This window comes from Mytilus edulis, chromosome 4, assembly GCF_963676685.1.
Source record: "Mytilus edulis chromosome 4, xbMytEdul2.2, whole genome shotgun sequence".
Taxonomy (NCBI): domain Eukaryota; kingdom Metazoa; phylum Mollusca; class Bivalvia; order Mytilida; family Mytilidae; genus Mytilus; species Mytilus edulis.
Genome location: NC_092347.1, coordinates 15,235,553 through 15,249,232, shown reverse-complemented (window position 1 = coordinate 15,249,232; position 13,680 = coordinate 15,235,553). Strand labels below are relative to the sequence as shown.

The following is a 13,680-nucleotide window of genomic DNA, read 5'->3' as shown; positions in this document are numbered from 1 at the left end:
ATGTACACCTTACCATCATTCCATACAACAAATATAGTATACCTATTGCATATAGTATGAGAAAAACAGACCAAAACACAAAAATTTAACTATAACCACTGAACCATGAAAATGAGGTCAAGGTCAGATGACACCTGCCAGTTGGACATGTACACCTTACAGTCCTTCCATACACCGAATATACTAGCCCTATTCATGAAATGAGGTCAAGGTCAAGTGAAAACTGTCTGACAGACATGAGGACCTTGCAATGTAGGCACATACCAAATATAGTTATCCTATTACTTATAATAAGAGAGAATTCAACATTACAAAAAATTTTAACTTTTTTTTCAAGTGGTCACTGAACCATGAAAATGAGGTCAAGGACATTGGACATGTGACTGACGGAAACTTCGTAACATGAAGCATCTATATACAAAGTATGAAGCATCCAGGTCTTCCACCTTCTGAAATATAAAGCTTTTAAGAAGTGAGCTAACACCGCCGCAGCCGTAGCCGCCGCCGGATCACTATCCCTATGTCGAGCTTTCTGCAACAAAAGTTGCAGGCTCGACAAAAAACAGTGTAGGTTGGTTGTATCAGTCATATTCTTTCTAAGGTTACCAATTAAGTAAATGGTTTTTTTGAAAAGCTTTTTTGATACTGTTTGCATTGTGTGACTGTGACAAGTTGCATATTTAGGTGAAATTAGTGACAAACATCTTGGTTCAATTCTAGTTCAGCAGTATGAAAGAAGACATTTTGTTGTAAAAAAAACACTTCTTTACTTCAATTTTTTATTTCTATGTTCAACATTGTAACAATTATGAACAAACAATATTATTGAACACAATAGGGTGATAATTAAAACATTACATTAGATATCACATTTTGAACATTAAATAATGGTTAAAGAATAGGTCTCCAGGAATACCCTGTTTTGGTTCTAAAAATCAAAGTATACTTCATTGCACCAAATAATGTTAATATAAAACAATATAAAAGATTTTTTTCTGAATCTTTAAGCTCGATATATTTAATAAAGCTAATCTCCAAAACTGGACTGTTTTCAAGATATTATGAAAATGTTCCGTTTTTAGGAATTTAAGTGCAATATATCCTTTATCTCTTTCAGACGAAAACTACATGTGTGATCAAAAGAAAATAAAAGAAAGATAAACAATATCACAAAACGATCATTTTGCTTTGAGCATGTTTCTAAGGTTTCTACAAAAAAAAACTATTCACACATAGCCTTGCATGTGCACATAGTTTATGAAATACATTTTCCTGAGACAGAGTTCATAATTATGATGTGACAATGACACCAAGCTATATTTATTTAATTCAACTTTGATTCTACTCAATATTTTCATTCTGCAACAATATTCTTGTTATATTCAAACTCATAAATTTTGGCAATTAAAAACCCTTTATGAATCCATTTCTTTTATGAAAAACAAATGCAGCAGTAAAAATATTGATAAACATGTAATGAGTCATATAGATATAGACAAGATTCATACTGTCTGTTGAATAAACCCTCAATCTGCAATATAACTGACATACAAATTATAAAAATTGAGAATGGAAATGGGGAATATGTCAAAGAGACAACAACCTGATTAAAGTACAGACAACAACAAAAGGCCACCAATAGGTCTTCAACGGTGAACGCAGCGAGAAATTCCCGCACCCTGAGGTCGTCCTCAAATGGCCCCTAAATAAAATTATGTACTAGCTCAGTAAAAAATACTTGATGAAATCAATCAGAATTAAAAATTACTCAAAATTAAGAATTACCATTTTTTATGTCAGCTCTGTCAGAAACAGACATTTTTAACACAGTTAATGGTATCTCTCCTCTGAATACAGTAACGCTACTTCATTTATTATTACTTTTCAGACTTTTTTTATTTTTTGCTTTTGTTACTTCAATTTCCTCTTTGAATCTTTATTATTATTAAAAAAGACCATATTTTAGTTAAGTAGAACAGGGTTAAAATATATCTGGGGGCTTTGCACCAAAAAATAGTAAGTACTTGATTAAAAATATATCAAAATAAGAAAAAAAAATCACCCATTTTATTTTCTTCAGCCATTTAAATTGATTTTTTATATGTATAATAATTCATTTTCAAATCTTATGTTTTCCAATTTTATCAGGAATAGATTTATCAAATATTCAAGATTTTTTTTTTATAAAATTCATCCAACAAATCACTTGTTAATACCCATAGAGAATTTATCAAGATCAAATTGAAATAAATTGATACCATTATAGTTCTCAGGAACTTGAAGAATACAGAAATATAAGAAAACAAATTAGAAACAGATGTCAAGAAAAATTATATTGATTATTTTCTAAAGTAGTGTCTAACATTGTCTAACATCATTAAAATTTGTCATATTTTTTCCAGTACAATAATTAGGTAATCAATGTGCTATTCTTCACAAATCTGCTTCAGGCTATTTCTACATAGTCTAGATCTCTTAGAAATAAGCGGGAGGAAATATTCATTAAAATGGTCTTATTAAGCTGGTTTATCTCATCTAATGTGACTTTTCATACTTAAATGAAGTGTTGGATGCCTTGTCAGTGAGCAGTCTTACAAGATCTGAATAATCCAAATAATTGTATCCATCAGAATATTTAATAATTCAGTATGAAACACAATAGTAGCTTTAATAATAGGGATTTAGATAAGGGTCTATTCAAGTACACATTTAATATCCAGCCCAAGAAATGCGAAACTTTTATAACTTCATATTATATATTCAAATAATACAATACCTGACAAACTACATCAAATCATTATTGTATTATTATTATGTTTAGGTGATCAAGAGACGGAAAGATCAAACACAATCAAAATGTTTGGAAAATAACAGAGAGAATATAATAATAAATTCTAACAATGATTTATCTATATTTATATTGCAACTGCTCAAAATATCAATGCATAATAAGAAGATATTATAATTAAAAAATGATTTACTATTATTATTCTTTAAGTTAACCATCTATCATTCTTTATATAACTGAACATTAAATGCTGGTAGTTCAAACCTCAAATAAAGAGTTATTGCAAGTGATCACGACATATTTCATTATTTGAAAAAAAATCTACAATGAAGTCAAATTATTACATTCAGAAGGGTAATTGCTTAATGTGGTTGGAATTGTTTATGTACAGTAAAATGCATGTTTTTAATAAATAAAAAAATATTTTACAATCGTGAAACAAAACAATATAAAAATAAAATTTCGTTACAAAATAAATACCTGAGACAGATTATGAACAAAATTGAGAAGAGTTATCTCCCATACTGCACAGTTTTGAATAGTATCTAAATTTCAATTTATTTTGAATAAAGCGAGAATAAATCATATAAACCAACATTATATACATTTGAATTTAAATGACTTGAGTACCCTGCAACAGTTTTCATTATGCTGCAAAGTTTGAATTTCATGAATATTAGATTGAAACACTTTTAACTGCAGTTAATCACATGAAAATGGTCTACAATAATTCTGGTATAAAACTGAGGTCTCATTATCTGATGATTTTATCACCAATAGGCACTAATACTTCTTCAGTAATAATTTACTATAATAAAGCACATTTGTATGTTTTGAAGCTAGTCATGATTCTCTTCCTACAGCTACGACCTGAGACTTGGAGGGAGCATACATTACTGTAAGTTTTCAAGCTACCGTAGTCATGACTCCCTTCCTACAGCTATGACCTGAGACTTGGTGGGAGCATACATTACAGATTTGTTATAGTCATCATGAAAAGATGAATATTCCACTGAGGTAAACGGAGGTTTATAGAGACTATCCATAAAAGGAGTTTGTATCACAGCAGGCTTGTAAAGACTGTCTATAAATGGAGTCTGTATCACAGGATAATAAGAGGGGTTAGAAGGCACTACTTGTACATCAGAATGCTGCTGTTTATCTTGTTGCTGCAATCTGAAACAAAGAAAATAATTTAATAGAAAAAGTATTCTTACAAAGACTGCAACTTTTATATAAGATAATTACAAACATAGTTATATATAAATTAGGTGTCAATATCCTATCTGATTAATTGACTTGAATGGAAAAAGATCCTGAAATCCCTGTTATATTTACATGTGTATTATCAGGATAATGGCACATTGACAGTTATTTCATAAAATTAACGTTGATCTGACAAAGACAATTAAAATCAAACACCAGACCATCTACAAATCTTGTTCATGTAATATGAAAATAAGGAGATGTGATATGATTTCTAATGAGACAAAACTCAGGCCAAAGAAAGTTATGGGCCACAGTAATGACACACTAATGCCTTGATGCCAAATCACATAAATAATAATTGTATGAATTGTTTTTTATTGCAAAGGCCATGAAGGAATAAATATCAAACTCTGTAACCTGGTAACTCCACCTTAAGTGACCATACCAAAGATCAGTTACAATTTTAAAAACATTTTCTCTATGACCATAACTATTGAAGAATCAAATGAAGACTTATGGATAGAGATTATCTCCCATGTAAAAAAAATATTTCAGCATTTATAACATACTATAGTCTGCATGCTTAGGAGTTATCAATTATAGGTTTATTGATTAATTCCATTGTATTTCCAAGCTTATAGTTATCCTGTTGAATATAGGTTTTAAATATTTTAATCTTTTAAAAGATCAGGAAATCGTGATTCATTATGAAGTATAAGACTATAAATTTTTTAGTACGATTATTAAACCGGAAACTGTTATCAGACACTGTACGTATATTAGTACTTGAACTATCCCTCAACAAATAATTTGAAATCCTATGATGTATTAATATTTAAAGATAAGTAAATATTTGTCAAGTTTCTTCTGACATCATTTTGCCAGAAGTATCACTTTAATTGAGGAAAAAATAACCCAGATGAAAATATTTACTTGCAATAAAGAATTTTTAAATCTAATGTAACTATTATTCAACTATTTTAAGCCTTTTATCATATTGCAGTCAACCAAATTCAAATAAAGGTGTAGTTGTAAACTTTCAAAGGTAAATTGTAATGACATATTATATAAAATATGTTTCAGTAAAAATGCATATCAATCATTACATACAAAGTGTCACACAACTTTTTTTGTCATTGATATTAATGAGGTTTCATTTTCTTTTTTTTCATTTTTTTTTAAAGTATTATAGACATACTTAAGAACTAAACCAATAAGAAACTATAAGTTTCATGTATATTTCATACAATTCTATGGGTTCAAATAAGTTGTAGTGTCCAACTTGCCTATAAGCCTAGCTCAGGCTCGTTCTTAACTTGATTTGCCAACAATGAAATTAACTTTCCCTTTAAACAGTGTAAATAAATGACATACATGTAAGCCTACCTAGGCTCGAGCGCACAATTTTACTTTTGTTCAAATTTTTCCTTTTGGAAGCCAATGGGAGACTTCTTATTTTGACCCCTTCAATTAATATGTGTTTGAGACTGATCATTTTTCTATGTTATTGTTAAGTTATAAGCAGCTTTCTCAGTAATTTTTTTTAGCATTATTAATAGGTCATAATCCTTAGGACCTGTAAGGAATTTGGTTTACATAGATGTCAAATATTATGCTGTTTTGAAAATTTCTATGCCAGAAGGCTTTGCAAATTTATTGAAAATGCTATTCAGGAGCCATAAGTTTAATAAGTATCTTAAAACTATAGTTGTATTTACCGGATCATCGTATGAACACAAGGTAATAATTCTTCTATATAATAACCAGACATTAACTCTAAACTCTTTGGCCATGTTGGAGTCAGGTGGAGACAGATTCTAGAGGCAGCAATACATGATGCAGCGATCATTGAGGGTAAATAACTCCTAAATGTGTGTTCTGAAAAAGATAAAATTGAAAAATATAGTGCTAGCATTAAAACGGTTGTCTACATGTAGACAAATTTTCATAAACATGATAAATGCAAGTACATGTACAACAATTTTTTGTTTAGGAGAAAAAGATGTTTTGCATGAAAAAATCAAGCTATAAATTGTAAAATTATCAAAATTTTCACAGAATGAAGTGTTCAATAGTACAGCTTATTTATGGTTTAAAGCATCTCAAGCATAAGGTTCTCTATCTGAACAATTTAAAGTACATGTATAAAGCAATAATAGATAATCTTAAATACATTAGAATTAATTCTGCTACTTAAAATTCTGTATTGAATTATTTAAAGCCACTCTGTGATATCTCTATATTTGTTGTTAAATGTCTCACTAATGTTCATTCAACTTTATTTTAATAACTAAGCATAATCTGTGTTATAGCTAGGATTTAATGTCAGAGGGGGCACTGTTTTAAAGATGATAGCAATATTGTCTGAACACAAGTTGATCAGGTGGATTTTTTTTTATAACAAATAAATTATTTAATAAAATAATGTCTTATTCTTTGATCTACATGATCTATATACATGATATAGTATTTTTATTTTTAGAAAAAGTTTCCATAAGTTAAAGAGATGTTTTTGCATTAATCCATATGTATAAACCTTCAAAAACATAAATAAAAAAGACTATTAGGGCAGATGATGCACATAAAAGGAGAAAAAGAAAGAAGCTTCACCCTGTAATCATGGTAATTCTGTAATTTGAATAAATAGGGCACTGATCATTAAATTTAACACATTTTAAAATATATATTTAAATTTCTAAAATTAAACAAGTTACAATTTGTTAATAACAAGCCAATTTATATCAATAGCCTATCAGTTGATAGTCCATAAAAGATAGTCCCATCTGCTAGGTCTATCTCAGGCAGACACAACTTTATCATTGTCAGCATGATTAAGTTTATCTACCACCCAAAACTGACAGTCTTGTGTAGACAAACTCTTCCTTGACACTACACACTTATAGGAGGGGATTAAAGGTCCAAATGCTGACTTTGAAATTTATTCTTCAGGTCATATAAAGATAATTAATAAATGAAAGATATATATAATTTGACATGTTTTCATAAAATTTCAAAAAGATTTTATTGAATTCAAGTCAACAATTTAGGACTGTTATCAAACATCATTACAAACAAACTAAAATAAATTATCATCACAAACATTGATAAAACAGTATAAATTCTTATATCATATGATTTTTTTTAATTGGAATTAGTTGGTATTGGACAAAATGACCATGTTTATCAATACAGACAACAACAACTTACTTTATTCATCTAGTCTGTATTTTCAGTGAATTGTACAAGTATTTTTTCGCCTTTTATTTATTCCCAATAGAAACATGATTGTTGGTTTAATAATGTGTCTCAGGAAGGAGGTCATATAACCTCCTTGGTCTCAGAAACTATATCTTTCTAATTGGAGAATAGAAGGTGTGGGGACTATGTGATTTCATTAATAAAGCAACCCAACAACACAAAAAAACAGCCAAAAAGATAAACATGTTTTTTGTACAGAGGTAAACATAAGGTCTTTGGAAATAGAAACATTTCAGCACAATACCTCAACCTTTAAATTTACCTTTTATTGATTTATTGATTGTTTGTTGTTTAACGTCCAGTGGCAATTATTTCATGCAATTTTAGGACAAGAACAAATTAACAATAAATACAATAGCCCTTTTAGCAACATTGAATTTTAAAACCTATGCACATACTTCAGTGCTTTTTACCTACCTTGTAAAGAAATCTCCTGAAAGTAATGAGTATGTTTTTGTACGTAGGATTCCACAACTTCTTTACTAGATATAGGAATACCATTTCTTAAGTCTAAATTGTCCACAGCGACTAATAGATAATATGGTAGAAATTGAGCACATGTTGGAATAGATAAATTCCAGTTAAAGTAACTTAGCACTGTTAGTTCCATAGATCGTAATTCTGAAGCTGTATACTTTCTAATGTCCAGTAATCCATGAGAAGGTATAAAGGTATTTAAACTAGCTAGTCTTGGTCTTTTCTCACAATGTTCTTCATATTTTACTAAAATAAATAAAACACAATGTGATTTTACATGAGATGATTAAGTATTCATGATAAAGATGGTAACATTTTTATGAAAAAGTTTAAGAACCAGAAAATGACTTCAGTGTGAAGGACAGGACTGCAAATCTATTGGTTTAAAATTCATTTAATGCTAGAAAACATTTTAAAATGAAACAATAAATGAATAATTGCTCTTTTTTAGCACATGTATTTGTTTCAATAAACCTACATGAAGTTGTATTGGCAAATCATACTTTATACAATAGAAAATTTTGAACAATGGTACTAGCTAGTAATTCAATAATACCTCTTTCAATACCCTATTGTCCAAGAGCAAATTTATGGTATAAAGGCATTTAAACAAGCTAGTTTTCTTAGCTAACCTCCATTTTTTTGGGGGGTTGGGATTTGTGGAGCTCAATCCAATTTTTTTTTGTGTAGTGTTTTGTGGACTATTGTGGTCTTTTTTCTTCTTTTGGGTACCCACTGGACGTTAAGCAACCAACAATTAATCAATCTTTTTGGGTATGGCATTTTCGGTCATTGATTGTTATTGATCCTTAGTAATTGTTTTAGTTATACATGTATATGAATGAAATGTCAAGTTCAATAAAAAAAATCTGATATTTCTTTTTAAGACCAGTAAAGATAATAGTAGACATGAAATATTAACACAAGGTGGTATGTCCAAGGGAGATAATTTCGTTAGTTTTTCATATAATTAATGGACTAAACAAATACTACATTGAAAATAAACACCCCTATATAATTCTATTATTTCATACAGCCATATCATTATAATTCTCTATAATCCCCTTAATACTTTTATGACTATTGGGAAGGATTACACTTTGGAAATATAATATTTTAATTTATAGTCTAAGAGGTTTAAATAAATGAATAGGTGCAGCTATTAAGCCTTTTAGACATAATGTTTTATTAAGTTTAATATACAAAAAACAAACTGCACTATGACAAAACTAAACAAACATTAGTTTGGGATATAGGTTGAATACATGATTTTATGCATATCAATCTAAATTTGAAAATTAGTATTTTAAAACCAAACATATATTTTAAACAGTAATGTATGATGTGTACATTACACCTATTAATGGTTTCTGGCCAACTGTGTTATTATTATGACATTTATTATGTAATGTTACACAGATTCTATGTCTTCACAGTAATAGTTGAAGATATATCACTGTCATACCATCAATGACTATCAATATTAATTAGTTTGACTTCATCAAAATATTTGGGGGAGAATCCAGTTGTTCAAGTCAGAAATATTTTCGTTAAAAAAGTACATGTAATAAAAATGATATTTGTCAGAATTGATTTTACCTGCTAAACAAATACATGCTATAGCCAGCAGATATAAATGATTTGTGTCCACTTCTAACTTTTCCATGAAGAAATCTAACAGATATACAGCCAGATGGTGGGAAGTCATATCTAAGTTAAAATTCTCCACTATAACAGATATCCAATCCACTAATTGTCTTCTAGCCCATAGCTGTGTGGAATGGCAATTGTATGTTGTAAAGTTATCTTGTTCCTTTTTTCTCATTGTGTCATAAATATCCTCTGCAACTTTGTCCTTCCACCATTCCACTGTCATTGCCATTATGAATATTTTCCCAAATACGTAACATTAATTTCTTCTTTTCTTGATTTTATACTAAAGTGTCCTACAAAAAAATTGAAAAAATTGAAAAAGATACTTGGATAAAAATCTGAATTTGATATTCTAATTTTATAAGTCAATTGCTTGGAATGCAAAATATCTGCTCAAGTTGCACTAAAGACTGAATTAAACACCAAATTTATATCCCATCTCATTTGAATAGTCATATTAAGTTTCCTATTAAACAGAACAAATATAAAACACCTTCTCACATTTGTAATATTATACAGTAAAAAATTATAAAAAGCTCTACCTTCTTAAAATCTTTCTCCTTTGCATATAAATAATTTAGTAAAAGATATGTTTCTTTGTTACAACCAGCTCTTTGTAAATCAGATTTCACTATGTTACCTTAAGCTAAAAACTCATTTTCAATAGCCAACAATAATCCTTTCCTTAAATACTGAACACAAAGTGATAACATTTTCTCTTAATAACAAACCTCTTAATGTTTATTATCAAAGCTTCTTAAAATCTTTATAACATCCTGGCAACACAAATTTGATCTCCTCAAAAATATTTTTCATTCAAGAGGAAATGATATTCAACCATCTGACTGAACCTTTCTCACTGATATAAAGATGACAAGAAATTGCAGTCCATTGTCCACCATAAAAATGGGCATGTGAGTGTGAAAGCCAAGCTGTAGGCCAACCTCATGTTGAGTCTTTGATAAAAAGTGTCATTATATTCAGATACAATCTATCTTCAAATTACACAATACCAGCTCTGTCAAGGATCAAATAATATCTAATCTGGGTAAACAGACCCTTGTAATTAGGATTAGTTCTAATTTGATAATGACCTTTACCACTCCACCACATTTAATAGTGCTTGGTATACAATTCATGAATCAATAAATCAAAATTAAATCAAATTGAAGTAATATTTATTCAGAAAATAGATTTTAATGAAACCTTTGAAAAATTTCAAATAACTATGATAATATACATGGTTTACTGAGGATAATACTTATTTAATAATGTATGAAATAGCACTGTATGACTGTGGATTTTTCTATGCTCAACCCTTTTCTTGTTTAAATAATCAATTATTACTGTGCTTATTTTGAACATTATTTAAAAATAAAATAATTGATTAGTAAGAAAACCATACCTTGACAGGCAAAAAATTCTATTTAATTCAATACCATGTCATATACAATGTCTGATAAAGGATTGTGTGAAATTATTTATATTAATTTATACATACCACTTCACTTTAAAAAAAAAATAATTTAAAAAGAATGGTTTGTTTAATTTAATACAGATTAGGAGGGCCAAAGATTTCTCTAATAAATTGTCATGAGTTTTTTATCAGAAATCTAGCGTCTGTTTCTTATATTAATTGAATGGTACAAAATTAAAACACTGCTTTTAATTAGTTTTCTTATATTCTATATTGAATAAATATCTAAACAAACTTTAAAATTTCCATTTAAAACATTTCAATTTAGAAAATTTAAGTGATTGCCTAATAGCAATATCTAATTAACAATTGTAATAAAATTCATCATGTAAAATCTTACTACAGACAAAAGTTTTCTTATTTATCATTTAACTAAGAAATTGCACTGCCTGAAGCCAGAACACCATTCTTCTCTAACAGGAACTTAATTTTACAATATAATTTGCTTAATTAATATTAAAAACATTTACATGCTAATTAAAGCTTTCTTTTTTTTTAAACTTTTATCTCCTACATGAAACCTGTGCCACCCTTACCCCTATTGGCTATACCCTCAAATCTAATTCATGCAACTGTGATATGGCCAATACCCTTAATACCTAAATAATATTCTTAATTAAAAGACCATGATAGCTGAGTATTAAATTTAAAATAAAGTGGTAAAACTTAAATAGTTTTCCATAGATTATTTTAGTAAGGAAAATGCTTTGAATTTAAATTTAACATTCCTAAACTTACAGACAATTGAACTGCAGTATATTACTATAATTGAACTATTTAAAAGTATTAAATTATATTTACCATTTGTATTACAACTGTTCTTTGCTTTTCAAATATAACATGAAAAACTTGTTAAATATATACGAATGCATTGGGTTATAGATGTCTATTACTGTTTTACTTATGATATATAAGTTTTTATTACATACAAAAAACAGGATATGAACTAAAGCTCTGTTTGAATATTATGTATAAATAAACATAAGTGTCAGATCATAAAGATGTGCACATCTGGTGGGTGACTGTTCAATACAAAAAATGATGAACTCTTAGTCAAAGGGAATTTTTGATTTAAATACTCAATCAATTACATAGTCTTACCTCTCTGAGTTTCTGATTTACAATAAAATATTAACAAGAGCAGCACTATTTATAACAGACAATAAGGATTTTATATTGTCTTTGCAATAACAACTCTTACCTGCCAACCTGGTCTTCACACACTAACATCTGAAGTGTTCAAAGTAATTTGAGGCAAGTTAATATGACTATTGAGTTCCTGCTAAATTTAATACAAACAGTTGGATTATTAACACTAATGATCTAATCACATATACATGAATTGGAGGGATAATTAGATCCTGGAAATGAACAAGACAACAGGAAACATGTTTACTTAAACCAGTTAATTACCCTCAAGGAATTATTTATTGTTATAAATCTGGACATATATTATATCAAAATAAAAATGATATCAGCTATTTGAACTTAAATAAGATTTAACACTTAAAACTGCTCGAACTTTTTTAAAATGAGTAATCTATATGATATAATATAAAGATTACATTATGATGTTTATTTTTATGTGTACCACTGTATGCTAGTATAAACACTTTTAAATATTGTACTGTATATTTAAGATTTGTCCTTTTTTTAAAGTATGTGCAACCTTTGATTTATGCATTTATATTGGTTCCAAAGCCACTTTGAATTTGGTTTGCACTAAAAAAAAACAGAGATATATATAATATATCCTGTAAATTGGAAAAGAAATTATTCTTATTCTTAAATGTCTCTGTTCAAAATAGTCAAGAACTTAATTGATAAATGACAGAAGCTATATATATTGTCTTATTACTATTCGTATATTTAGTCCTTCCATCCAAGGGACTAGTTAGTATAGAAAGGCCCTGTTACACCAAGTGCTACACAAACTTTTCATACATTGTTAAAAAGCCTGTAAAATTTCCATACTTAGATGTCAGTGAAATTTGGTTCAAAACTATTTCAAGTATTTCCCCCTAATTTGGGATATATATACCTTTATATACCTTTATCTTCGGGTCGTTACATAAGCCAAAGGCTTCTACTGACCCCTCATCTTGGATTGTCGTATATGATTTCTCATCTCATTATAATATATTTATATATAATATATTAAACTTATCAAAAAATACTTACATTTGGGTGTGCGCAGCTGATATATTTATAATTTGTTTTTAGATCTTTACAAATCACAATGGTCGGAACGATAGGAAAAGAAAATGATATTATGGTCTGTTACAGACCAGACACGTGGTCGCTGCTCAATACAAGCAAACCCATAACAGTCACTCACCTACCTACACACCAACAAGTTTTTAAAAGTCTTGGCACTAAAATATTTTTTTACAGTCTAAAATGTTTTCCCCATCTAACAGTTTCAACTCCTCAGAAAAAACGTTCTAATGATTTTGTTTTAATAAAACTGTACCAATACCGGACCAATTTCTACGGTAAAAAGAAAAATAACCAAAAATACCGAACTGCAGGGAAAATTCATAACGGAAATTCCCATCATGCTCAAAATATGACAGTATCAAATCATATGTCGCGGAAAATGAACAGACAACACAATGGCAAAAAAAGAAAGAAAAAGACCAAACAATAGTACACGTTTCAAAACCAACATAGAACCGTACCACAATAGAGGGGCCCGGCCCCCTGAAAACCCCTATAAATCCGCCTCGGATAATAGTTACTCCGGCACTACATGCACTTTACTAGATCTACAACTGTTTATAAACAAAAATAGGCCGAATATATCAAGGGGACATTC

General features: G+C 28.9%; 1 protein-coding gene across 8 annotated transcripts; it reads right to left on the bottom strand.

Moving 5' to 3' along the window:
- Positions 1 to 765: 765 nt before the first annotated feature.
- Positions 766 to 13,303, bottom strand: LOC139519057 (cyclin-J-like). 8 transcript variants are annotated; one of them, XM_071310822.1, is made up of 6 exons: positions 13,205 to 13,260; positions 12,064 to 12,092; positions 9,332 to 9,678; positions 7,673 to 7,978; positions 5,716 to 5,875; positions 766 to 3,964 (listed from the first exon to the last, which is right to left on the bottom strand). In XM_071310822.1, exons 3-6 carry the CDS (start codon positions 9,612 to 9,614, stop codon positions 3,709 to 3,711), a joined length of 1,005 nt encoding a protein of 334 aa, XP_071166923.1. In that variant the 5' UTR covers positions 9,615 to 9,678; positions 12,064 to 12,092; positions 13,205 to 13,260; the 3' UTR covers positions 766 to 3,708. The 8 variants fall into 8 exon arrangements, with proteins under 8 accessions (XP_071166923.1, XP_071166919.1, XP_071166918.1 ...); XM_071310818.1 differs by having other exon boundaries at positions 13,201 to 13,247; XM_071310817.1 differs by lacking the exon at positions 12,064 to 12,092 and having other exon boundaries at positions 13,201 to 13,303.
- Between the last annotated feature and the right edge of the window lie 377 nt (positions 13,304 to 13,680).

What these genes read in the sequence shown, in the direction of transcription:
- LOC139519057 (XM_071310817.1), bottom strand. Translation starts at nt 9,614, where the DNA reads ATGGCAATGACAGTGGAATGGTGGAAGGACAAAGTTGCAGAGGATATT. An exon ending in TCAGGAGATTTCTTTACAAG is followed by an intron (nt 5,876 to 7,672) that starts GTAGGTAAAAAG and finishes TATCTTTTTCAG; the next exon opens with AACACACATTTAGGAGTTAT. An exon ending in TGTGTTCATACGATGATCCG is followed by an intron (nt 3,965 to 5,715) that starts GTAAATACAACT and finishes TCTTTGTTTCAG; the next exon opens with ATTGCAGCAACAAGATAAAC.